The sequence below is a fragment of the Macrotis lagotis genome, chromosome 4 (genome assembly GCF_037893015.1).
Source record: "Macrotis lagotis isolate mMagLag1 chromosome 4, bilby.v1.9.chrom.fasta, whole genome shotgun sequence".
NCBI classification, from domain to species: domain Eukaryota; kingdom Metazoa; phylum Chordata; class Mammalia; order Peramelemorphia; family Peramelidae; genus Macrotis; species Macrotis lagotis.
The window spans coordinates 40,520,399-40,539,709 of NC_133661.1; the positions used below are offsets into that span (position 1 = coordinate 40,520,399).

A 19,311-nucleotide genomic window follows, 5' to 3' on the forward strand; every position below is an offset into this window, starting at 1 on the left:
ATCTCCAAGCATACCCATCCTCCTCCCTCTGGACTTCAAGGGGAAAAGTGTTTTAGCCACACTCACCAATTCATCTGTCTCTTCTCCCTTTGCGTCAGGCTGATGCCATGCTCACTCCCAGGAGGCCCCCCCCACCAAGGGGGTTACATTCACTTTTCAGGTCACACTGTTTCCAACGAGCCTTCAAAGGCATTCACCTCTGGGATTCGTCTTCCGGTAGCCTAGCAAAAGCTGCAGCAGCTCTTACCAAGACAGGAAGGGAGAAGCTCTACGTGTCATTAGCCCAGGAGAGTTATGGACAAAGTACCACAGTGCCCAGTGGATAATGAACATTTTTGCCCCCAGAAACTTTTAATGATAATAGCTGACATTTACTTAGGGTTGGCCATGAACCCAGGAAACCAGGTTTGATGCAAGATAACTTATCAATTTCCAACAGAAAGCACATAGCAGTAGAAGGTACTTTGATATTTATTGAGTTAAATCAAATTGAATTTCAAAGATTATCTACCAAGTTGTAGGAAGGCTAAAATCTGCATCAGTGGAGGGAATATCCACAATGATGAGACTGCAGAGCTGAGATGTACAAAATCAATAGATATAATAAATTCAGAATTCAAATTCAAAATCACACTTACCACATCAATATCTACAATGGGGAGGTGCTATGGAGGCAAACAATGGAGCTTAGCATAGGGAAGAGCAGTCTTCCTCATTGGTATTTGTTTTTTTTTTGTTTGTTTGTTTTTTAGTTTTTTGCAAGGCAAATGGGGTTAAGTGGCTTGCCCAAGGCCACACAGCTAGGTAATTATTAAGTGTCTGAGACCGGATTTGAACCCAGGTACTCCTGACTCCAAGGCTGGTGCTTTATCCACTACGTCACCTAGCCGCCCCTCCTCATTGGTATTTAAGAAAGGGCAAAGTCAATCTGTTGTCAGGAAGCAGGACCAGAAGATCCCACCTCCAAATATACCCACCCAACTTTATCTGAACTATGGTTCCTTCAGAAGATATTCTAGATCAGGGCTATGCAGGCTAAAAAAGACAACAAATGAAGGTACAGGACTTTATTGTGCTATTTTTAATTATGAAAGATGTAAAACAATGCGTTATAAAACTTAGAAGTTATTTTATACAAATTCCAATTTTTAAAAAATATAATCGAATGTGGAGCACAGAAGTTAAGTAACCGAAAGTCCAATTCATCCTAGGAGGGATGGTCCCTTTCTGAATGTTTACACTCAGAATTATCTGGGCACAAATTACAAGAGTGCCAGAAAGATCTTCAAAAATACAGATGTGCTCGGATATGTTGTATTGTATTTCAGGTAATGCACTGTAGATTTAGAAGAAAAAACATTACAGGAGAGTGGAGGTTAATCTTGAATGCACCCAGCGAGTCTTCTTCTACCTGGAGCGGGCAACTCAAAGTCCACAACTTTAGAGTGAAAGATGAGACATTTCAGTTCTCTGCCACAACTGCTAGCATGTGAGAATTAGATGATTTCTTTCCATCTAACTAAAGGCTGATATCTATTGTGAGAGTCTATTGAGAAGCACAAGTGGCTTCCCAGGAGGGGCCTGGTTGGCTACTTGCCGACCTGTGCTGACTGTGCAGTGCAGCCATCACGCAATCTAAGGCAGGAGGGTCTGAGGCTGCCCCAGACCTCTTACAGAGAGAGGATCTGGACTTTAGGACAAACGGAGTTCTCACTATGAGACTCTACAGAATAATGAAGCCCCACCACCCATCCCCTTGAGCAGCCCTGGGCACTAGGGACTCCATGTACTGGCCTCAGCATGGGCAGCACGGACATCTCTTTGGGAGAAGGCACTGGATGGAGAGGGGGCAGCAGGACTGTCTTGGGCGTGTCTGCACGACCCACTCATCAGTCCTGCAGGACTGTTGGTCTCTTTCTGTTCATCTTCAGTTGAGGAGTGTCAGACAAAATCAGGGTTTTTTTTTTTCAGGCACTTTGGTGATTTCATCATAGTTATTAAATGATGCTGGCTGGCATATGACCATCACTACACTCTAAGAACTCAAATGTGAATAATATAAGTCACTTCCCATTAATCTTAGTCCAGATAAGTTTCTGGGGTGCTTCCCTTCTGGGCAGCGGGGGGAGAGCAACTGGTCTGATGGAGAGAGGCCTTTGGTGATGATACAGCACTGGAGGGGTTGGGGAAACCAAGCGAGCTTCTCCTCAGGTGATCTCTCCCCCATTGTGACCAAGGCTGCCTTCTCATGTTTCTCAGTTCTGCGGAGCTGAGCTGCCCAAGATTTTAGGATAAAAATTTTTTCTTGACTACAAGGACAGATGGGGGAATTCACCAATACATTCAGGGAGGAGAGCTGGGGCTGTTTTGAAGGATAGTCCACAATATTCCTACTCCCAAACACTGCTAGACCTGGGCACAACTACAAAAAAAAGTCGGGGGCCCCAGCTGCTCTTCCATGTGGCTTCCCCTACTCCTCTCACCCCCTGCCTGGGGGCCTGGGGTTCACATAATCTCAAATCCCCCCTGGGCTTCTTGGGGACTCCCATGGAAGGAGTTCACTCAGACCACATCCCGCCACTGCCCAAGGGATCTGGAGCCATCAAAACCCACCCTATCTGCAGTTCCAATTCTCTTCCTACATAAGGCCAGTTCTGGCTCCCAGAATGCCCAGTCATTCAGGATCCTAGCTGAAACCCGACCCACCACTCTTTGTGGAATGCAACCCAAAAAAAGAACCTGTTGACGTTATTCAAGTAGGAATCTGCTGTTGTAATTGCCCACATATTAATTAATGTGCATGCTCAACCAGAGGCTAAGTGATGGGGAAGAAAATAAAGATCAGAAAAGAGTAGACAGGAAGTGAGGCTGGACAGGTCTTGGGGATCACTGAATTAGTAGACTGACCCCCCAGCCACCAAGGCAGACTGGCACAGAAAGGATCAGACTTAGGAAAATGAAGAGAGAGTTCTGCTCAAGGTTACACTGCTGAGCAGATGGAATCCAATTCTGTTTAGTTTGCGATCCTGCAAAGGCAGCCTGCTAATCCCAGAGCATGATCCACATTGGTGTGGTCTAACACTCAGTTATCTTGTCTCTCCTCTGCCACTGTTTTTTCCTTAGGCTATCTGTGGTCATAAGGGACTTCTCAGTGGTCATTTAGTATTGTCCTTCCTGTGTCACATGAAAAATACATATGGAAGCAGCAAGGTGTGTTGAGATAGGGAGAGAAGTCAAATTACATTCAGTTTTCCCAGTTAAAACCTGGGCTAGGGCTCCTTATCTTCCTCTGGAATAAGAATTATGGGATCTCAAATGGCACTGTTGTTCTCTGTGCACTGGGTTGTCACCTCCTCATCACCAGATTGCCTGGATTTTGCTGCCAGCGCTCCAGTTGGCTGAGAATTCACTGCCCAGCTACAGTTCCAGAGACCAAATGCTAAGCTAATGTAATCATTTCACAGAGCTCTCTGAAGCAAGCCAGGCCCCAAATCCTTCTCAGGGCTCACAGCTCCTGGATGACCGGAGGAGGCCGGCAGCAACTCTTGCGATGTGAAGCTCCGGCAGTGCTGATGGCAAGTGAGGCCCCACTGAAGAGCTCTTCAGAAAGGCATCTGTCCTGCCAGAGCAGCTGCCCCCAAAACCAGGGCCTCACTCAGACGGAGGCCTCAGCACCAGTGGGATGGCTGCTGTGTCTGGGCCCCACCTGAGGCCTCCAAGATAAGGACCTGGTCCTGCCTGGGGACTGCCTCCAGGGCTGGGGGGGGGGGGGCCCTTTCTGCAGCTTTACTTGACATAGTCTGCTGCTCTAGCCCAAGCTCCTGCTCACAGGCGGTCAGATCGAAACGTTTCCTCCACTGAGGGGTCAGGCAAGCCCATGGTAGGGTCCCTCAGCATGTTGAGTCCATCCAAGCTCAAAGGTTCAATCTGGAGTTCATCATCCAAGGGAAAAAGACTGTCTGTATTAAAGTTCGACTCTGGCAGGCCTGCCAATGCACTGCTGAGGTCTTTGAATAGACTGGTATTTGTATCTTCTGTGAGATGTAAAGAGAAGGGAGGAAAAAGGTGTTTGGTAAGAGATACAATTTTATGCCCTGCTTTTAAAAAAACCTAGGCTTTAGCACCAAAAAAATGAAAACCCCTTTTCTCAGTATGGGATCCCAATGATGATGGTCTGTAAGCCACTGGCCTCTGATCCATCAGACTGAAATGTCCCCCTAGTTCAATGATCATCTGAGTTCTGCGGAATTCCAAATTTTAGCCTCCAGCTATAATTTTCTGTTTTTTCTTTATTCAGTCCCATATTTCTTGATCTGTACATAGTCTCTATATTTAGGTTCAAAAAATCAGAGCCTTTAAGATGAAAAAATATTAGTAATCCCCTAGTCCAATGTGCTCATTTGAAGAAACTGAGGAGGGTCTGGGGATTATGTGACTTGTCCAAACTCATCCAGGAGGATTTGAGCACAGGTAATCTGACTCCAAATTCAACCCCTTTCCCATCACACTATGCACTACCTGGCTCTCATTTAAGACTGGGTGTGTATGGATCTGAATAAAGACCGCAAGTTCTTTCACATGATCTCAAGGGTCTGGGATTGAAATGAACACACATTAAGGAAGATGCATGAAATCATAAATCAGGAGAGGTTGGCCCACTTACCAGTTAGGACATTATTGGTGAAACTCCCACAGTTGGAATACAGGAAATTTGGTCGCAATTGAATGGAATTCTGCAGCCCTCTCTGAGCTTGCTCCATCATGGCTGTCTGTGAAAGACCAAAGACTCAGAGTCAATGAATCCTGATCCTGCTTAAGGACAATGAGTGAACTGGGGTCACATAAAGGGATTTCTGCTGAGGCCACCTAAGGGTCTAGAGTTCTGTTTCCAGAGCCAAGTTAAAGTTAAGTTAGTCTTTCAGGGTAACTTTTCATGTATCCACAGCACATGAAATCAGTGACTGATGTAGCTCATCTAATAACCTCAAATTATTTTAAGTTCTTTCAATAACCTTTAAATTCATATGGCAAATCTTTTTCTACCAATATGAATAATCTGGAGAAATAACTACCCTGTGAAAATACAGATAGTTCGTGACTCTCTTAGTCAGAGGAGACACTGATTATCAAGGAATCAAGCAGCCTTTTGACCCCATTGCTGGGCTCTTCCCATTCACAGTTTGTCTCCCCTACCTCTCTACCAGAGTCAAGAACTACCTGGTTGCTCCTTTGGGGTTCAGAGTGTAACTGTTAAGAAGGCCAAACTAGTTTACTGACAGTTTACTGACACAACTATGACTTGGATTTGGGTTTAAAAAGCATCTCAAAGAACAATGCTAATCTAAAATAAAGTCTCTGTAAAAATTGAGTGGAATTCACAAAGAAGCTTCAAAAATTCATCTTCTGATAGTTTTTGGAAAATGCATCAATGACCGTTTCTGAAGCATTTTATGTCAGCACCCTGCCTATCCATGAGACAACAAGCCCTAGATACACTACCCACCTCCCAACCTGTCTCTTCTAACTAGGGCCTTCCAGTGAGCATTGGACTAGCCCAGCATCTTGCCACCTGTTTCCTGTCCTTTCTTAACTCCAGTAACTTCTCCTGGGCTCTACTGATCATCTCTGGACCAGACCATGATCAGCCCAAGAAGACAGCTCCCCTGCTGAATCCAGACACTAAATTAAGCAGTAATAAAACAGAGCTGGAGTATTCAAAGCCATAAGAGGAATCACATTAAACAAAAGAATTATCCTGCCTACCCTTAGGAGTTTTTATGTAAAGCTCTAGAAAACATGGTTTACACCTAAGGGAGACTTAAGGCAAAATGGCACAAAACTATTTGGAATCCCAAGGATTGCCTACCTGTTGAGAAAAGGCTGGCCCTGGTCTTATGGTCTGCTGCTCAAAGCACACATCTGGGAAAAAGCTGGTCAAAGAAGAATTCTTCAGAAACAAGAGGCAAAGAATTAGATATGATTTCATTATGACACAAAGACCATTTTGTATTCCTTCCCTTGCCAGGAATGTCTTCTGCTACTTACATGGGGAGAGAGGAGTTCAAAGTCTGAATGGGGTGCTGAAGAAGAGAGCTGGGGATGTTGGGCATGGGCTTGTTCTCGGGCCCGGGCTGGCTGCAAGAGGGGATCGGGGAGCTCCTGGGGCATGGGATAAGGTGGTGGTAGTGGGGTTTGAGCTTCTGGGGAAAGGAAGGAAAGGGGACTTCGATCAGAAGGAACAACCTGGAAAGCAAACAAAAACAGAAATCAAACTAACAACTAAGAAATAACAGGAGAAATGGATAGATTTGCTGCCTCTTTCATACAATGTTTTCTTCTTTTCAATCATTTGTGATTTAAACAATTGATTTTCCTTCCTTCAAAATTTATCTCACATCTCATTTCCCCACAAAAGCCTTTTTGCCATTAAGTGTCATTTCCCACTAACCTCAAACTTTGAAAAAAAATGCTTTTACGGTATCAAAACCACAAAAATTAAAAACTATAATGAGAAAATAATCTTTGTGTATCTAATCTAATTTAGTCTGGACTCTGGTCAATAATCTTTAAAAAATATCTAGAAAGAGATATAGAGAGATAATTATTTCAGCATAAATGGTTTCCTTTGTAATTCTATATATTTCATTTTTATGCCATTAAAAATAGTATTCTGAGGTCCAAAGGCCATTCACCAAATGCTAAAAGGGTCCAATGATATAAGAAGAGTGAAAATCATTAGACTGTGAACTCCTTGAGAGCAGAAGCTGCTTTTGACTCTTTTGCCTTTCCAGAGCTCAGTATAGTGTACAAGCCCTTAATAAATGCTTATTGGCTTAAAGAACCTCTCCTCTAGAATCTAGCTTAAGTATAAGGACTGTGTTTTTTCTGTATTCTGTAAAAGATTTTTCAACATTTTTCAACAGCTCACTTTATTGAAAAGTTAAAGAGACTCCTCATGGGGTTATTAATAAGTGTTGCCAGCAGTTTTTACTTCTTCTACCACCACCTTACATTTGTTTAACAATTTAGAATGACAAAGTTGGTTTGTATCCAGATCACAGACATCAGACAGGCTGGGATGTAGGGCTGGCATCATTGTCTCCTTTTTCTTGGTGAGGAAACTGAAAGCTGTAAATTGTTCAAGGTCACAGGGTGAGCAAACGTTTGGTTGAAGGAGGAAGGAGGAAGACTGTTTCCTAGTCTAGTGATCTAACATTTTTCATTTGTCAGGAGCACCTAAAAAGTTAGAACCACTGGAAAGTGTTCTGAACTGTACCAGTTTCAGGGAAATCAATTCATCAAGTCAGTCTATTTTTCTATCCTGCATCCATGGCTTTTGTATGAGATCAGAAGTTCTAATTCTCCCTCTCTAGATTTTTTTTAGTCCATTTCTGATGTTCTCAGAACCCAAAGGATCATAAATTTTTGTGGAGCTTAGAATTGCAAGGCATTTTAGCAATCTGTGACGTGCTCAAGGCCATACAATAAACTGTTATTAATATTAATATTATTAATTTCAATTATTAATTAATTAATTAATATTAATAATAAATATTAAGGTTGCAGCTGCCATCCAGATCTGCTTATTTCTGGTCCACTGATCTTTTCCTTTAAGCAACATTGTTCAATTTTAAATCTAAAAAGAGTGATGATCAAGAAAATAAATTCAATCTTATTTAATGAGTTTCAGGCATTTTTGATGTCCCTCCTGTAAAGAACTTTTACAAAGTTTTATTTACCTAAAATATGGTTAGAAAGGCAAACCTGCTGTCATATATTGTAGTTCAATATTAAAGAAAAATGATCTTTGGATTGTCTACATCACTGCCCATTCCATTTTCATGTACTAGGGAGGACTAACTCCATTTAGACTTAAACTCAGTGATCTTTGATGCAGTGGCCCTGTTTTAAAATAATCCAAGGAGAAAGATTTATAGAGATTTGGATGAAGTCCTCATTTAATGGATGAGAAAACTCTGACCCAATATGCCTTGCCTAAGGTCACATGCCTAGTGAAGACTGAAGGCTTACCTGGGAGGCAGGGAGCTGGTTCAGTGGACTGGTGGAGGAAAACTGTCTGCTGAAAACTCGAGATGTCTCAGGTCCTGGGGAAAGGGTGAGAGGACTCACTGGAGGCTGCCTACGCCGAGTGGGGCCACTCAAGCTTGTGGTAGAAAGAGAAGGGTTGCTAAGGGAGAACAGACGGAGCGAAGGCTGAAGAGCAGAGGTGTTGTGAACAGATGTTTGTGGGCTGATATTCAGGGAGGAAGAAAGTGCTGTTTTATTCAATGTGGCTTGGATGGAAGGATTACTCCGAGAACTCTGAAGACCTAAGAGAAGACAACAAATTCATTGTTATTCTCAGTATTTCAGGATTCTCTGAACCTTAATTTCCAATTTTTTTTTAGTTTTTGTTAATTTCCAAATATTAAGAAAAATTTGAGTCCTTACCAATCACATTCAACAAAATTTTAAGATTATATTCTTGATCACCTTTTCAACTCTGAAACAGACCTAATAAAAACATAAGTCACTGACAGGGCAGCAAGGTGGCCCAGGGGAATAGAACACTAGGCCTGAAGGCAGCGAGACTAATTATGAGTTCCAATCAAGCTTCTGAGTCTTACTAGCTTTATGATCCTGGGCAAGTCACTTAGCTCTGTGTGCCTCCGTTTCCTCATTTATTAAATGAGCTGGAGAAGGAAAAGGCAAAACCACTCCAGTGGCTTTGCCAAGAAAACCCTAAATGGGGTCACGAAGAGTCAGACATGACTGAAACAGCTCAATAACAAGCACAAAGTCACTGACAAGGGAAAAGAATCCCATTCAACTAAACAGCCAATCTCCCAAGAACAGTCAAATAAAAGACAAATTTCCACTTAAGGTTCAGATATCCACATAGTCATTCTTGGAGTCAAGGAGCTCAGACCTAACTCTGGAGAAATGCTCCTTTCCTCTAGGAGGTATTCCTCCACTAGGAAGTTCCCAATTCCCAGATGAATCTCTCCAACTCGGGAAACCTCCCCTGTAACAAATTAAAAACTGTGAAGCAAAACCAAGTGACATAGGAATTTAACAGTGTGTGCAACATGCTGCATCTGTAGGCCTCCACCATTCCAAGAGATGAAGGGAGGTATATTTCAAGGTAACTTTTCTGAATACTTTGTGGGCTCCACAGAATCTACCTGGGATGGAAGTTTTTAAAAGGTCACATTTTATAACTCTAAAATCCAGCTACAGACAGAGGAGATAGAGAAGGGAAACTAAAGGAAACATTCATGAATTCCCTCCTTCCTTAGTGATGCCTCTTTGTTTTGGTAATAAGGTAATTTTTGGTAATAATTTTAATAATAACACTTGTTCAATGCATTGTCCCAATGTAGGCAAAAGACAGGTTGGGGGGGGGGGGGGTGCTGGGTAGTTTTTTTTTTCCTTTAAAAGTCAGAAGTAACCAATGAGTTTAAGAATGGAAAAAGTGCTTCCCCATCTGAAGAATTAGGTGTTCTTATGAAGTAGAGACTGACTGTCTTACAAAGACTTGTGGAAACTGAGAAAGAGTAACTCTAGGACGTATTGTAACTTATCTCAACAGCTGCAACACTCTCAAGGTTGGCCAATCAGTTTTGTGTTAACAATTATGCTGAAAAGGAGGTTGACCCATTCTATGAAGGAATAGAAAATGAATGTAATTTAGAGCAAAGAAATATTTTTTTGGTGGGTAAAATTCTTTTCAAGGAACTCAGTGACCCATGACAAGGACTAGCATAATTTCAAGCTAAAAATTTGTGACTGGCACAAAATTTCAGCACCATGAAACATTTATTCAGTACTTCACTAGGATAAAGAAAATTCTGGAAAACTGAGAAAATTGAATTTGGTTGGCTCAAATAGATGAAAAATAAAAGAAGGGTGGCTGAAAATGAAGCTCTATTCTGGAAAAAAGCCTAAAACTAAAACATGAAAAAATTTTTTTGTCGATAACCATGTCATGTGTTTTCCATCAGGAAAACAAATGATGCATTTATTCTTTTAAAGAAAGTTAAAAATAAAATATACTTTTGAGGAAAATTATAATTGACGATGAAATAATATTTCTAATATGACCCAGAATAGAAGCCCCAAAGCCCTGAGTCCCAAGAAGATGTCTCTGGTCTGATGTCGGGGGCCAACGCTTGCTGTCCCCGACATCAGGGGCCCAGTTCATGGAGTTTTCACCAGGACTGTGCTGGAGTCCATCGAATATTCTCTGTAGAGTGGGACTGACTAAAAGTAGCATCAGCCATCTGGACTGCCCACCTGGAGGAGGCAGGGTGGGTTCTGAAAGACTGCTTACTGTTTTTAAAAGTCTAGTCTACTCTTAAGAGACAGAAGGGTTACTATTGAGAACATTTCAAAAATTAAAAGAATGTGTCATGAATGCTGAAGGCAGCTGACAAAAAGGAGATCAAAACTATTTTGAATACCACTGGAAATCAGTATTTGTTTGGATGAAAGTCTAGGTCTGTTTGCTTGAAAAAATCTAGTCTCATTGCTTTATAATTGTATCCTCTATTCTATCTCTGATCAAAAAGAGAGGGTAGAAGTCTGAAAATATTTTGACCCCTTAGAATAATTATTGAAAATTGTTTCCAAGAGGGAGGCCCGCAACTTACTAACACTGCAGTAAAAGTAATAGGCCTGATTATTTTACAAGAGTCCTTACTTAGAACTGCCCTTAGAAGGACCTGACTCCATCAGTAATCAATCAATCCATCAAATAGGTGCACTACCAAGCCACATAAGAATGGGTATTATTTTATTGATATCATCATTAATGATATTAACACACTTTGAAGAGCATCTGTAAATTTAAGCCAAATTTCTTAATTATGACAGATTTATATTCAAAATAAATCATGACTCATCTCTTTTCATTATTACATACTGAAGTGGACAGTGATAAGCCAAGTGCCATTATAAAATTTCCAAAATGTAAAACAGCTTATTTTTCCATTTATCTGAGGTTATCCCTGGACAACCCTGAATTTCTAACAAAGAAAGCTATGAGCTTTTAATGATCTTTTCTCTTTCCCCCAATAGGATATATGTCAACCATAAGGAGCCAACCTTAGACTATCCCTAAGGTCCAAAAAATAAGGCACATGAAAAAAGATGCACAGAACTGAGATTAAAGCTAAATTGTCTTTTCTACTTTTCTCATTCAAGAAATTACAAAGTGCTTCATATACCCATTGTAAAATAATCTGTGATCATGGGTAGATACTATTATTCTTGTTGTTAACAACCTGCATAGTTGGCTGGGAGTAGGCCATGGAGTGCAGCTTTGTACCTTTATTTAGTCACAAAAATGACATCACTACAACCTTCATGCCTGTTCAGTCATTTTTCAGTTGTGTCTGACTCTTTGTGACTCCATTTAGGGTTTTCTTGGCAAAGATACTGGAGTGGTTTGCCATTTCCTTCTCCAGCTCATTTTACAGATGAAGAAACAGAGGCAAACAGGGTGACGATTTGAACTTAGGAAGATGAAACTTCCTGACTCCAGGCCCGACCCTGGATCCACTGTGCCACCTAGCTGCCCCATCATGACTAATGGAAACCAATTACCTGAAGAGCTTCTAATCCCCAGATGAGTCAGAGCAGCTGGAAGATTTCCCATACTATTGCCAACACTCATACTGCCAAACCAGTGGTTGTCAGGATCCAAAGACGTAGGTGCAGGGGATGAGGAATGAAGGCTGGTTAAGTCTGGTAATGACCCTCCAGTGTTTAAGTTCCCCAGGAAAGGCGTGTTCTGACCATTATGTGGAAAGGTACTGAGAGAAGATAGACAAATTATTTTTCAAAAGTAATAAATAGCCTAGGAAATTATATATATACACATATATATATATATACACATATGTATATACATATATATATATATATATATCATAAATAACAATACAGTTCTATTACCATAGCTTATAGTCCTTAAGGAGTTTTTCATATTTATATAAGTGTTTCTATATGAGATTTTCATACCTTTTTTCCCCAAAGCTATCCTGGAACTTTCAGGACTCTCTCTCCCTAGCCTTTTTTTTAAAGACATACTATCAAAAACTCAGAGGTAGGAAAGAGATGTTATTGCTCTCTCCTGAGATCAGGAGTACTGGAAATAAGGCATCAATAAGGAGAAGATGCCACAGCTCCAAGATCAGTATTCTATGTAGAAGACAACAGAGTTTGTAAAGTCCACAGACTTCTCTTCAAGTCAACAAGCATTCACTACATGTTTACTATGAGTCAGTCACATGGTGAGCTAATTGAAAAAATATTAACTGTCCATGAGAAGACAGATAAAATAAAATAAAAAGGATACTAATTTACTCACTAATACTTATTAATTTACTATCAAAGGGTTATTTTATAGAGTCAGACAAGAATGGAATTCATCCAGAAGATAAAAAGGATAAGAATCTCAGGAGAAACAGGGGTGAGGGGGGTGAGGGAGAGGAAACAAAAGGGAGAAAGGAAACCTAGCAGTACCAAATCTCAAACAATATTAGAAAATAGTCCAAATGATTTGATACTGGATAAGAATAAAGGCTTTTCAGCATAACAAATTAAGTATACAACATAAAGAAATAAATGAACCTAGTAGTCTAATGCTTGATAAACCTACAGACCCCAGCTACTGTGATAAGAACTCATTGTTCAACAAAAACTGCTGGGAAAACTGGAAGGCAGTACAGCAGAAATTAGTCTGAGACCAATACCTTATGTTATGTATTAAGCCAAGTTCCAAATGTATACAGGATGTATGTAAAAAGTCATATCATAAACAATTTAGAGGAGCAAGAATGAAATTTCCTTTCAGATATACAGATAGAGGAAGAATTCATGACCAAATAAGGGAAAGAAATTATTGAAGAAGATAAAATGGACAATTTTGGTTATGTAAAATTAATGTTTTTTTTCAATGTAGCTAAGGAAGGGACACAGCAGGGGCAGCTAGACAGCATGGTGGATACAGCACCAGCCCTGGAGTCAGGAGGACCTGAGTTCAAATCCAGTCTCAGACATTTAATACTTCCTTAGCTATGTACGTTGGGCAAGTCACTTAACCCTATTGCATTAAAAAAAAAAAAAAAAAGGAAAGGACACAGTTAACTGGGAAAAATCTTTTGCATCAAGTTTCTCTGGCAAGGTATCATTTCCAAGTTCTATAAGGAACAGATACAAATTTATTAGAATAAAAACCATTCTCCACTGATATATGGTCAAAGGTTTGAAAAAGATGCTTTTTAGGGAAGAAACTCAATTCATATGAAAAAATGCTCTAAGTCACTAAAATTAAAAATTTACAATTTAAAGCTATGTGGTGGTTCTGAGTATCTCCTATCAAACTGATGAAATTGACAAAAGAGGAAAATGACAAATGCTAGATAAACAAGCAGATTAATGCACTCTAGTGGAGACATACACTGGACCAGTTATTCTGGAAAGCTCACCAAGTTATTAAACTGCGTTGTGTCCCCTTTAATTAAAGTCATACCACTAATAGGCCTAGTTTCAGAAAAGCTTAAGAAGAACTGCAAAAACTGACACAAAGTAAAGTGAAAAGAACTAGGAGAACAATTTTTACAATGGAAACAACACTGCAAAATGAACTACTTTGAAAGACTTAAGAAGTGACAGCCCAAAGCCCAACTATAATGACAAAGGGCTGATGATAAACAATGTTGCTTACCCCTTAAATGTATATTTAATATTTTCTTTTTTCAGTTGATGTAGGGGAAATTGGAGACAGAGAAAAAAATCAATGCTTGTTAAATGAAAAATAAAAAACAACTTAAAAACAAAGGTAATTTTTAGAATAATCCATTTTGTGATGTGAGATTAATTCTATATTTCAATATATTGTGAAAATATACATAGAAACTTTCGAATTATTTCTTAAAGGAAAAGGAAAAATTTAAAGAAAATATAGAGATATGGCCTCTACAATTATATTAGATTAAGCCAAAAATAACTGAATGACCAAACTCAAAGAGTGGTCATTAATGGCCTGGTGTTTGGCCCTCTATTTAACATTTTTATCAGTGACTTGAGTAAAGGTAAAAAAAAAGGCATGCTTTCAAATTTACTGATGACCCAAAGCTGTGAGAGATAGCTAATTCACAAGATAATACAATTTTATTTATTTTTTATTTTTATTTATTTATCTATTTATCTCTCTATTTATTTTTTTGTTTTTGCAAGGCAATGGGGTTAAGTGGCTTGCCCAAGGCCACACAGGTAGGGAATAAGTGTCTGAGGCTGGATTTGAACTCAGGTACTCCTGACTCCAGGGCCGGTGCTCTATCCACTGCACAACCTAGCTGCCCCCTAAGATAATACAATTTTAAAAGAGCCTAAAAGGCAAGAACTTTGGGTTGAATCTAGTAGGAGAAATTTTAAAAGGGATAAATGTAACATCTCACTCTTTGATCCTCAAAAAGTACATGATGGAGGAGACATAGACACAATTTTTAGTGCATTGAAAGTCCAACATGAGTCAATAATATGGTATGTCAGCTAAGAAAACAAATGTGCTATTCCAATCAATTAAGAAGACGTTTCCAGGAATAAGGAGGTAAAAGTACTTCTGTACTTTTCCCTGGTCAAACCTCATTTTTTGGTTCCATATTTTATGAAGAAAACTAGAGAGCCCCAGGATGGAAAATTCATTCCATATGAGGATTAAAAGGACCACTAAGTTTACCCTGGAGAAGACTAGTGGGTCCTGATAAATATCTTCAAGTATTTGAAAGCTGCCCTGTGAATTAGACTTGTTCTGAGTTCCAGAAGGAAGAACCAAAAGAGGAATGGGTATAAGTTACAGCGCCAAATTTGGTTTTGAAATTAAGGAAAGTATCCTAATAACTAGAAATTTTCAAAAGTGAAATGGCTGTCTTGGGAAGTACTGGATTCTTCTTCCCTGATCAAGCTACGGTTGAATGTTCATTTGTCAAATAATGTTATAGAGGAAATCTTTTCAGGTTTGCATTGAACTAAATGGATACTAAGATGACTGGGGTACAGATGCAGAAAGGCCTTTTGATTATAGGGAATAAGGAAATACTCCCTTGACTTACAACTGACTCTTTTGTGGAAAAGATGGTATACTGTCCTGTCTTCCAAAATCTGGAAGAGAGTAATTGCCTTACCCTCAAGGGTGGGATCTTACCAAGAAACAAGATTAGGAGTCTGGGACTTCTCTCCCTTTTCAGTTGGCTAGAATAGAAGTCTCTTGGCTGGGCTCCTATTTTCTCCTCTGTCAGCTAGTATTGTGAATAGAACCTCTGGGGCTTTGCTCTTTCTGAACTAGTCCTCTTCTCTTCTAGAGGTTGGAGCAAAAGAAATCATTACAGTTCCCCAATTTCTTTGTAATTAATAATAGAAATGCTATTCTTCTGGCAGACAAATTTTTCTTCTTTTCATTTCTTGTTGGTAATGTGTTAAATTTAATGCAAACTTAAAAGAAATTTATGTGCGTGTGTGTGTGTGTGTGTGTGTGTGTGTGTGTGTGTGTGTGTGTATGGTTTACTGTTTCATGTAGCTTCATATACATTGCATATAATTACCTGTACCTTTTCTATTTGTTTATGAAAACATTCATACCTATAGATTTTTGTCAAATTCATAAAAAACTCATCATTATCATAAAGTATATTTTAAAAAAAGAAAATGGGGGAGAATAAATGGGCTTTAAAAGTTCATAAAAGTTTATTTGGTTTAAACTCCTCATTTTATAGGTGATGAAAATGAAACCTAGAAAAATTAAATGACTTGCCTAAATGCATAATAAAGCTGAAACCATGGCATAATGATGTTTACTGATCAGGTTCCTTGTGTGCTGGCATTTTTGCTTCTTGATGTCTTGAGAAATAAGGTAATTCAAGGATTTAACTGGGATTTTCAAGAATCCCCCTTTAATGAAAATGGTTGGTCTTTTTCAGTATAACAATGGAGAGGCCTTCCCAGGGCCTCCAAATCCTTTTTTTCACCTATGGAGTCTTCATCCTCTCTTCTCTTCTCAGCATGTTACTCAGACTGTTCCTGGGGTTGGTAGTGTATGGGGCCAAGTCAATCCTGGCTCTCTTCTAGGTTTCCAGGGGCCACTCCCCTTGAAGTTGCTTCCACTCTCAACCAACTATCTCTCTATATTTACATTTGTCTATTCTGTGTCTCTGCTCCTTGAACTGTGCTTTAAACTCTATGGAATTGACTCTACAACTATTGAATGGGATACCTCATTCTGGGAAATGAGGATTAGGGTTTGGAAACTGGAAGTCCATGCAGCCTAGTGTCAGGTAAAGATCAAAGATGCCTTTCAGAAATATGTTATTAATGACCAAAGAATACCCCCTGATAATCCAAGGCTGAGTTAGTATCTTCTGATATGGATTTCTTCGGTTGTCACTGAGTTAAGACTCTCCCCTATACTATTATCCTAATAAATTCTTCTCTCTTAAGAATAACTATCTTCTGTAGGATTCAACTCTTGGCCAATGCCTAGATCCTCAGAGTATGATCTTTGACAGTATATCAGTCTCAATAAAAGATGGACCATTACATCTTTAGATTGTATTGAATTGCTTGCTCCCCCTCTTCCATTCTTATTAAAATCTACAATTTCATTATTATTTAAGTACACAAAGAAATGTTAGGATCAGATTCAGTTCTCAAAGAGTTTATAATCCATTTAGGGATATGTCCTAGTTGTTTCATATATAAAAGTCTGTCTAATTATTTTAGGACTACACCATAGCCACATATATAGAGAAGAGATATAGGTGACAATGAATAATCAGTGAATGAGTTGGGATTCAAGGTGAATCACAGAAAAGGGATAACACTTCTTCCAGAGTAATGTCTAAGTAAAAACACAACGAAGGTGAGAGGGTCTAAGTATAGCCTGACTACAACAGACGGTTTGTATTAGAAAGTGATGAATGATAAATTATTACTGGTCACTTAAGTGACCAGATCCAGTGGCTTTTTCTCAATCCTCTTTCTCCCTGCTATCTCCTCTGCAGCCTTTGGCACTATGGCTCACTCTTGCCCTCCTTGAGGCTTTCTTCTCTCTAGATTTTCAGGGCACCCATCTCTCCTGGTTCTCCTCCTCAACTTATCCAGAGCAGAACTCATTCTCTCCCCCTGAACATTCCTCCCAGTTCCCTCAGATTCACAACCTGGGAGTCATCCTGGACTCCTCACGCAGTATCTCTCTGAATACTGCTCCTCTACTGCTGCCCCCACTCACCTCACACCTGTCACTGCAACTGAATCTGCCGGCCACGCCAATCCAACCTCCCCTCAGCCCCTCAACTGATCTGATCACATCACTCCCCTGCCCCCAATCAGCAAGCTCCAGAGGCTTTTCTTGCTTCCAGGAACCAATACGCAATGCTCTCTCTGGTAACCTTAGTGCCCTCCCAGCTTTGCAGTCTTCTTATACCTTCTTCCCCATCATGTCTTCTTTGCTCTACTGAAGCTGACCTCCCAGCTGTTTCAAGAACAAGACACTCCCATCTCCTGGCTCTGTGCATTTTCTCTGGAACACTGACCCTCTTCAGCTCTGATTCCCACCCTTCCTGGTTTCCTTTAGATTACAACTAAACTCCCACCTTCAGCACAAAGTCTTTCCAACCTCTCCTCTATTTATATCCTGTATATAATCTACCTTGAACATTTCTGTTTATTTGCTGTCTGCCCTGCTATATTCTAAGCTTCTTGAGGCAGAGACTGCCTTTTGCTTCTATTTGTACCTTGAGCTCTTAGTCCTGGAAGTACAGAGGAAGTACGTAGGAGGCACCTAATAAATGTTTCTTGATTTATTAATACATACAGTGAAAAGGATAGGTCCTGGAGGGGCTAGATGCAAGGCTGAGGAGTTGAGATTTTACCTAGCAGGAAGGCACTTGACGTTCTTCAAAAAGACAAATACCGGGGGTAGCCAGGTGGTGCAGTGGACAGGTGGTAGCCTTAAGTCAGGAGGATCTGAGCTCAAGTCCAGCCTCACTAGCTTTGGAACCTTTAGTCACTTAACCCTAGCTATCTTTTTTAAAAAAGAAGCAAATATTATAGCAATATGCAATACAGATTGAAGAGGAAAATAACTACAGTCAGAAGGGACTGAAGTCATCCAGATAAAAATGGATGATCCTTTGGGAATGATGAGAAACAGATCCCAAATGAAGCAGTGAAACAACAGGGCTTGATGGAGCTACAGGAAAAAAAGGATTAAATGGAATGGGTTGCCTTCAAAGATCTTTGAGGAAAGATGAGATGGCCATTTTTCAGAAACATTGTGGAAAGAATTCTAGCTCAGAGACAAACTGGACTAGATAATCTCTGAGATTCAGTCTAAGTTTAAGATGCATTGACTTTGCATTAAAAAATGACTAAGTTTTTGAATCTTGAAGAGTGGAAAATAGGTATTATTGATGACAGAAATAAGGATGTGAGTCAAGAAAATCGGGTTAAGGAATAAGATAGATAAAGCCTGTTGTAAATAAATAAAATGTTATTTATAAACAAGGTTCTTACAGGAAATATGGGACTAGAGGTGTTACGAAAAAGACCTATAGAAAATGGATAACCTCCCTAAAGCATAAATGTAAAAAATAAAGAGAAATAAGTAAATCTTGAGAACATTCACAATTGTGAGTTATAAGAAGGAAAAACAAAACAAAACTGGCAGCATTCTGTACTATAGAAACCACTGAGAGAGGTCTCTCTGAAGAAATGGGTGGTCACGGATCCAATGCCAAAGGAAGATCAACACTACTTGGCTAGATAAATCACTGGTGATAAATGAGCAGTTTCAAGCCACAGTGAGAAGAATTGAGTAAATAACTCTCATTTTCCCACAGATAATCCATGCTATCTTTTCAAATGTGGTTATCTAAGGCTCTACCTACCATTTGCCAGAAAAGCAGGTCAGGTACAATTAAATTAAATATCCTTGGAATGAGAGAATAAAACAGTTCCAAGTCAAGCCCTCTACCCATTTGAACTTTCTTCTGAAGCAAACACCTCAGGCTAATTCCTGAGAAAGGACCAGTGGTATGATGCTACTTACTTGACACTTCCCACATCACAGGATCGAAGGCGAGGTGAAAAGGACTGAATCTAGGAGAGAGACACAGGAAACTGGGATTATATGACATCAAGGTAAGTAAGAAATATGTCCTCTTACTTACTCTGGGAGCTAGAAAAGAGCATCTTTCAGAACAAATAAGTTTTAGCACAAAGACGTTAGCCCTAACAAGCCAGGCACTG

General features: G+C 39.8%; 1 protein-coding gene across 1 annotated transcript in view; it reads right to left on the reverse strand.

The window, feature by feature from the left end:
• Positions 1-715: 715 nt before the first annotated feature.
• Positions 716-19,311, reverse strand: part of CRTC3 (CREB regulated transcription coactivator 3) — an 81,581-nt gene continuing 62,985 nt past the window's right edge. The window contains exons 9-15 of the mRNA XM_074232603.1: positions 19,112-19,161; positions 11,608-11,816; positions 8,032-8,330; positions 6,046-6,243; positions 5,867-5,947; positions 4,664-4,769; positions 716-4,034 (exon numbers count right to left, since the gene is read on the reverse strand). Of these exons, the coding sequence (XP_074088704.1) occupies positions 3,826-4,034; positions 4,664-4,769; positions 5,867-5,947; positions 6,046-6,243; positions 8,032-8,330; positions 11,608-11,816; positions 19,112-19,161 (1,152 nt within the window). The 3' untranslated portion in view covers positions 716-3,825. The remainder of the gene's footprint in view (positions 4,035-4,663; positions 4,770-5,866; positions 5,948-6,045; positions 6,244-8,031; positions 8,331-11,607; positions 11,817-19,111; positions 19,162-19,311) is intronic.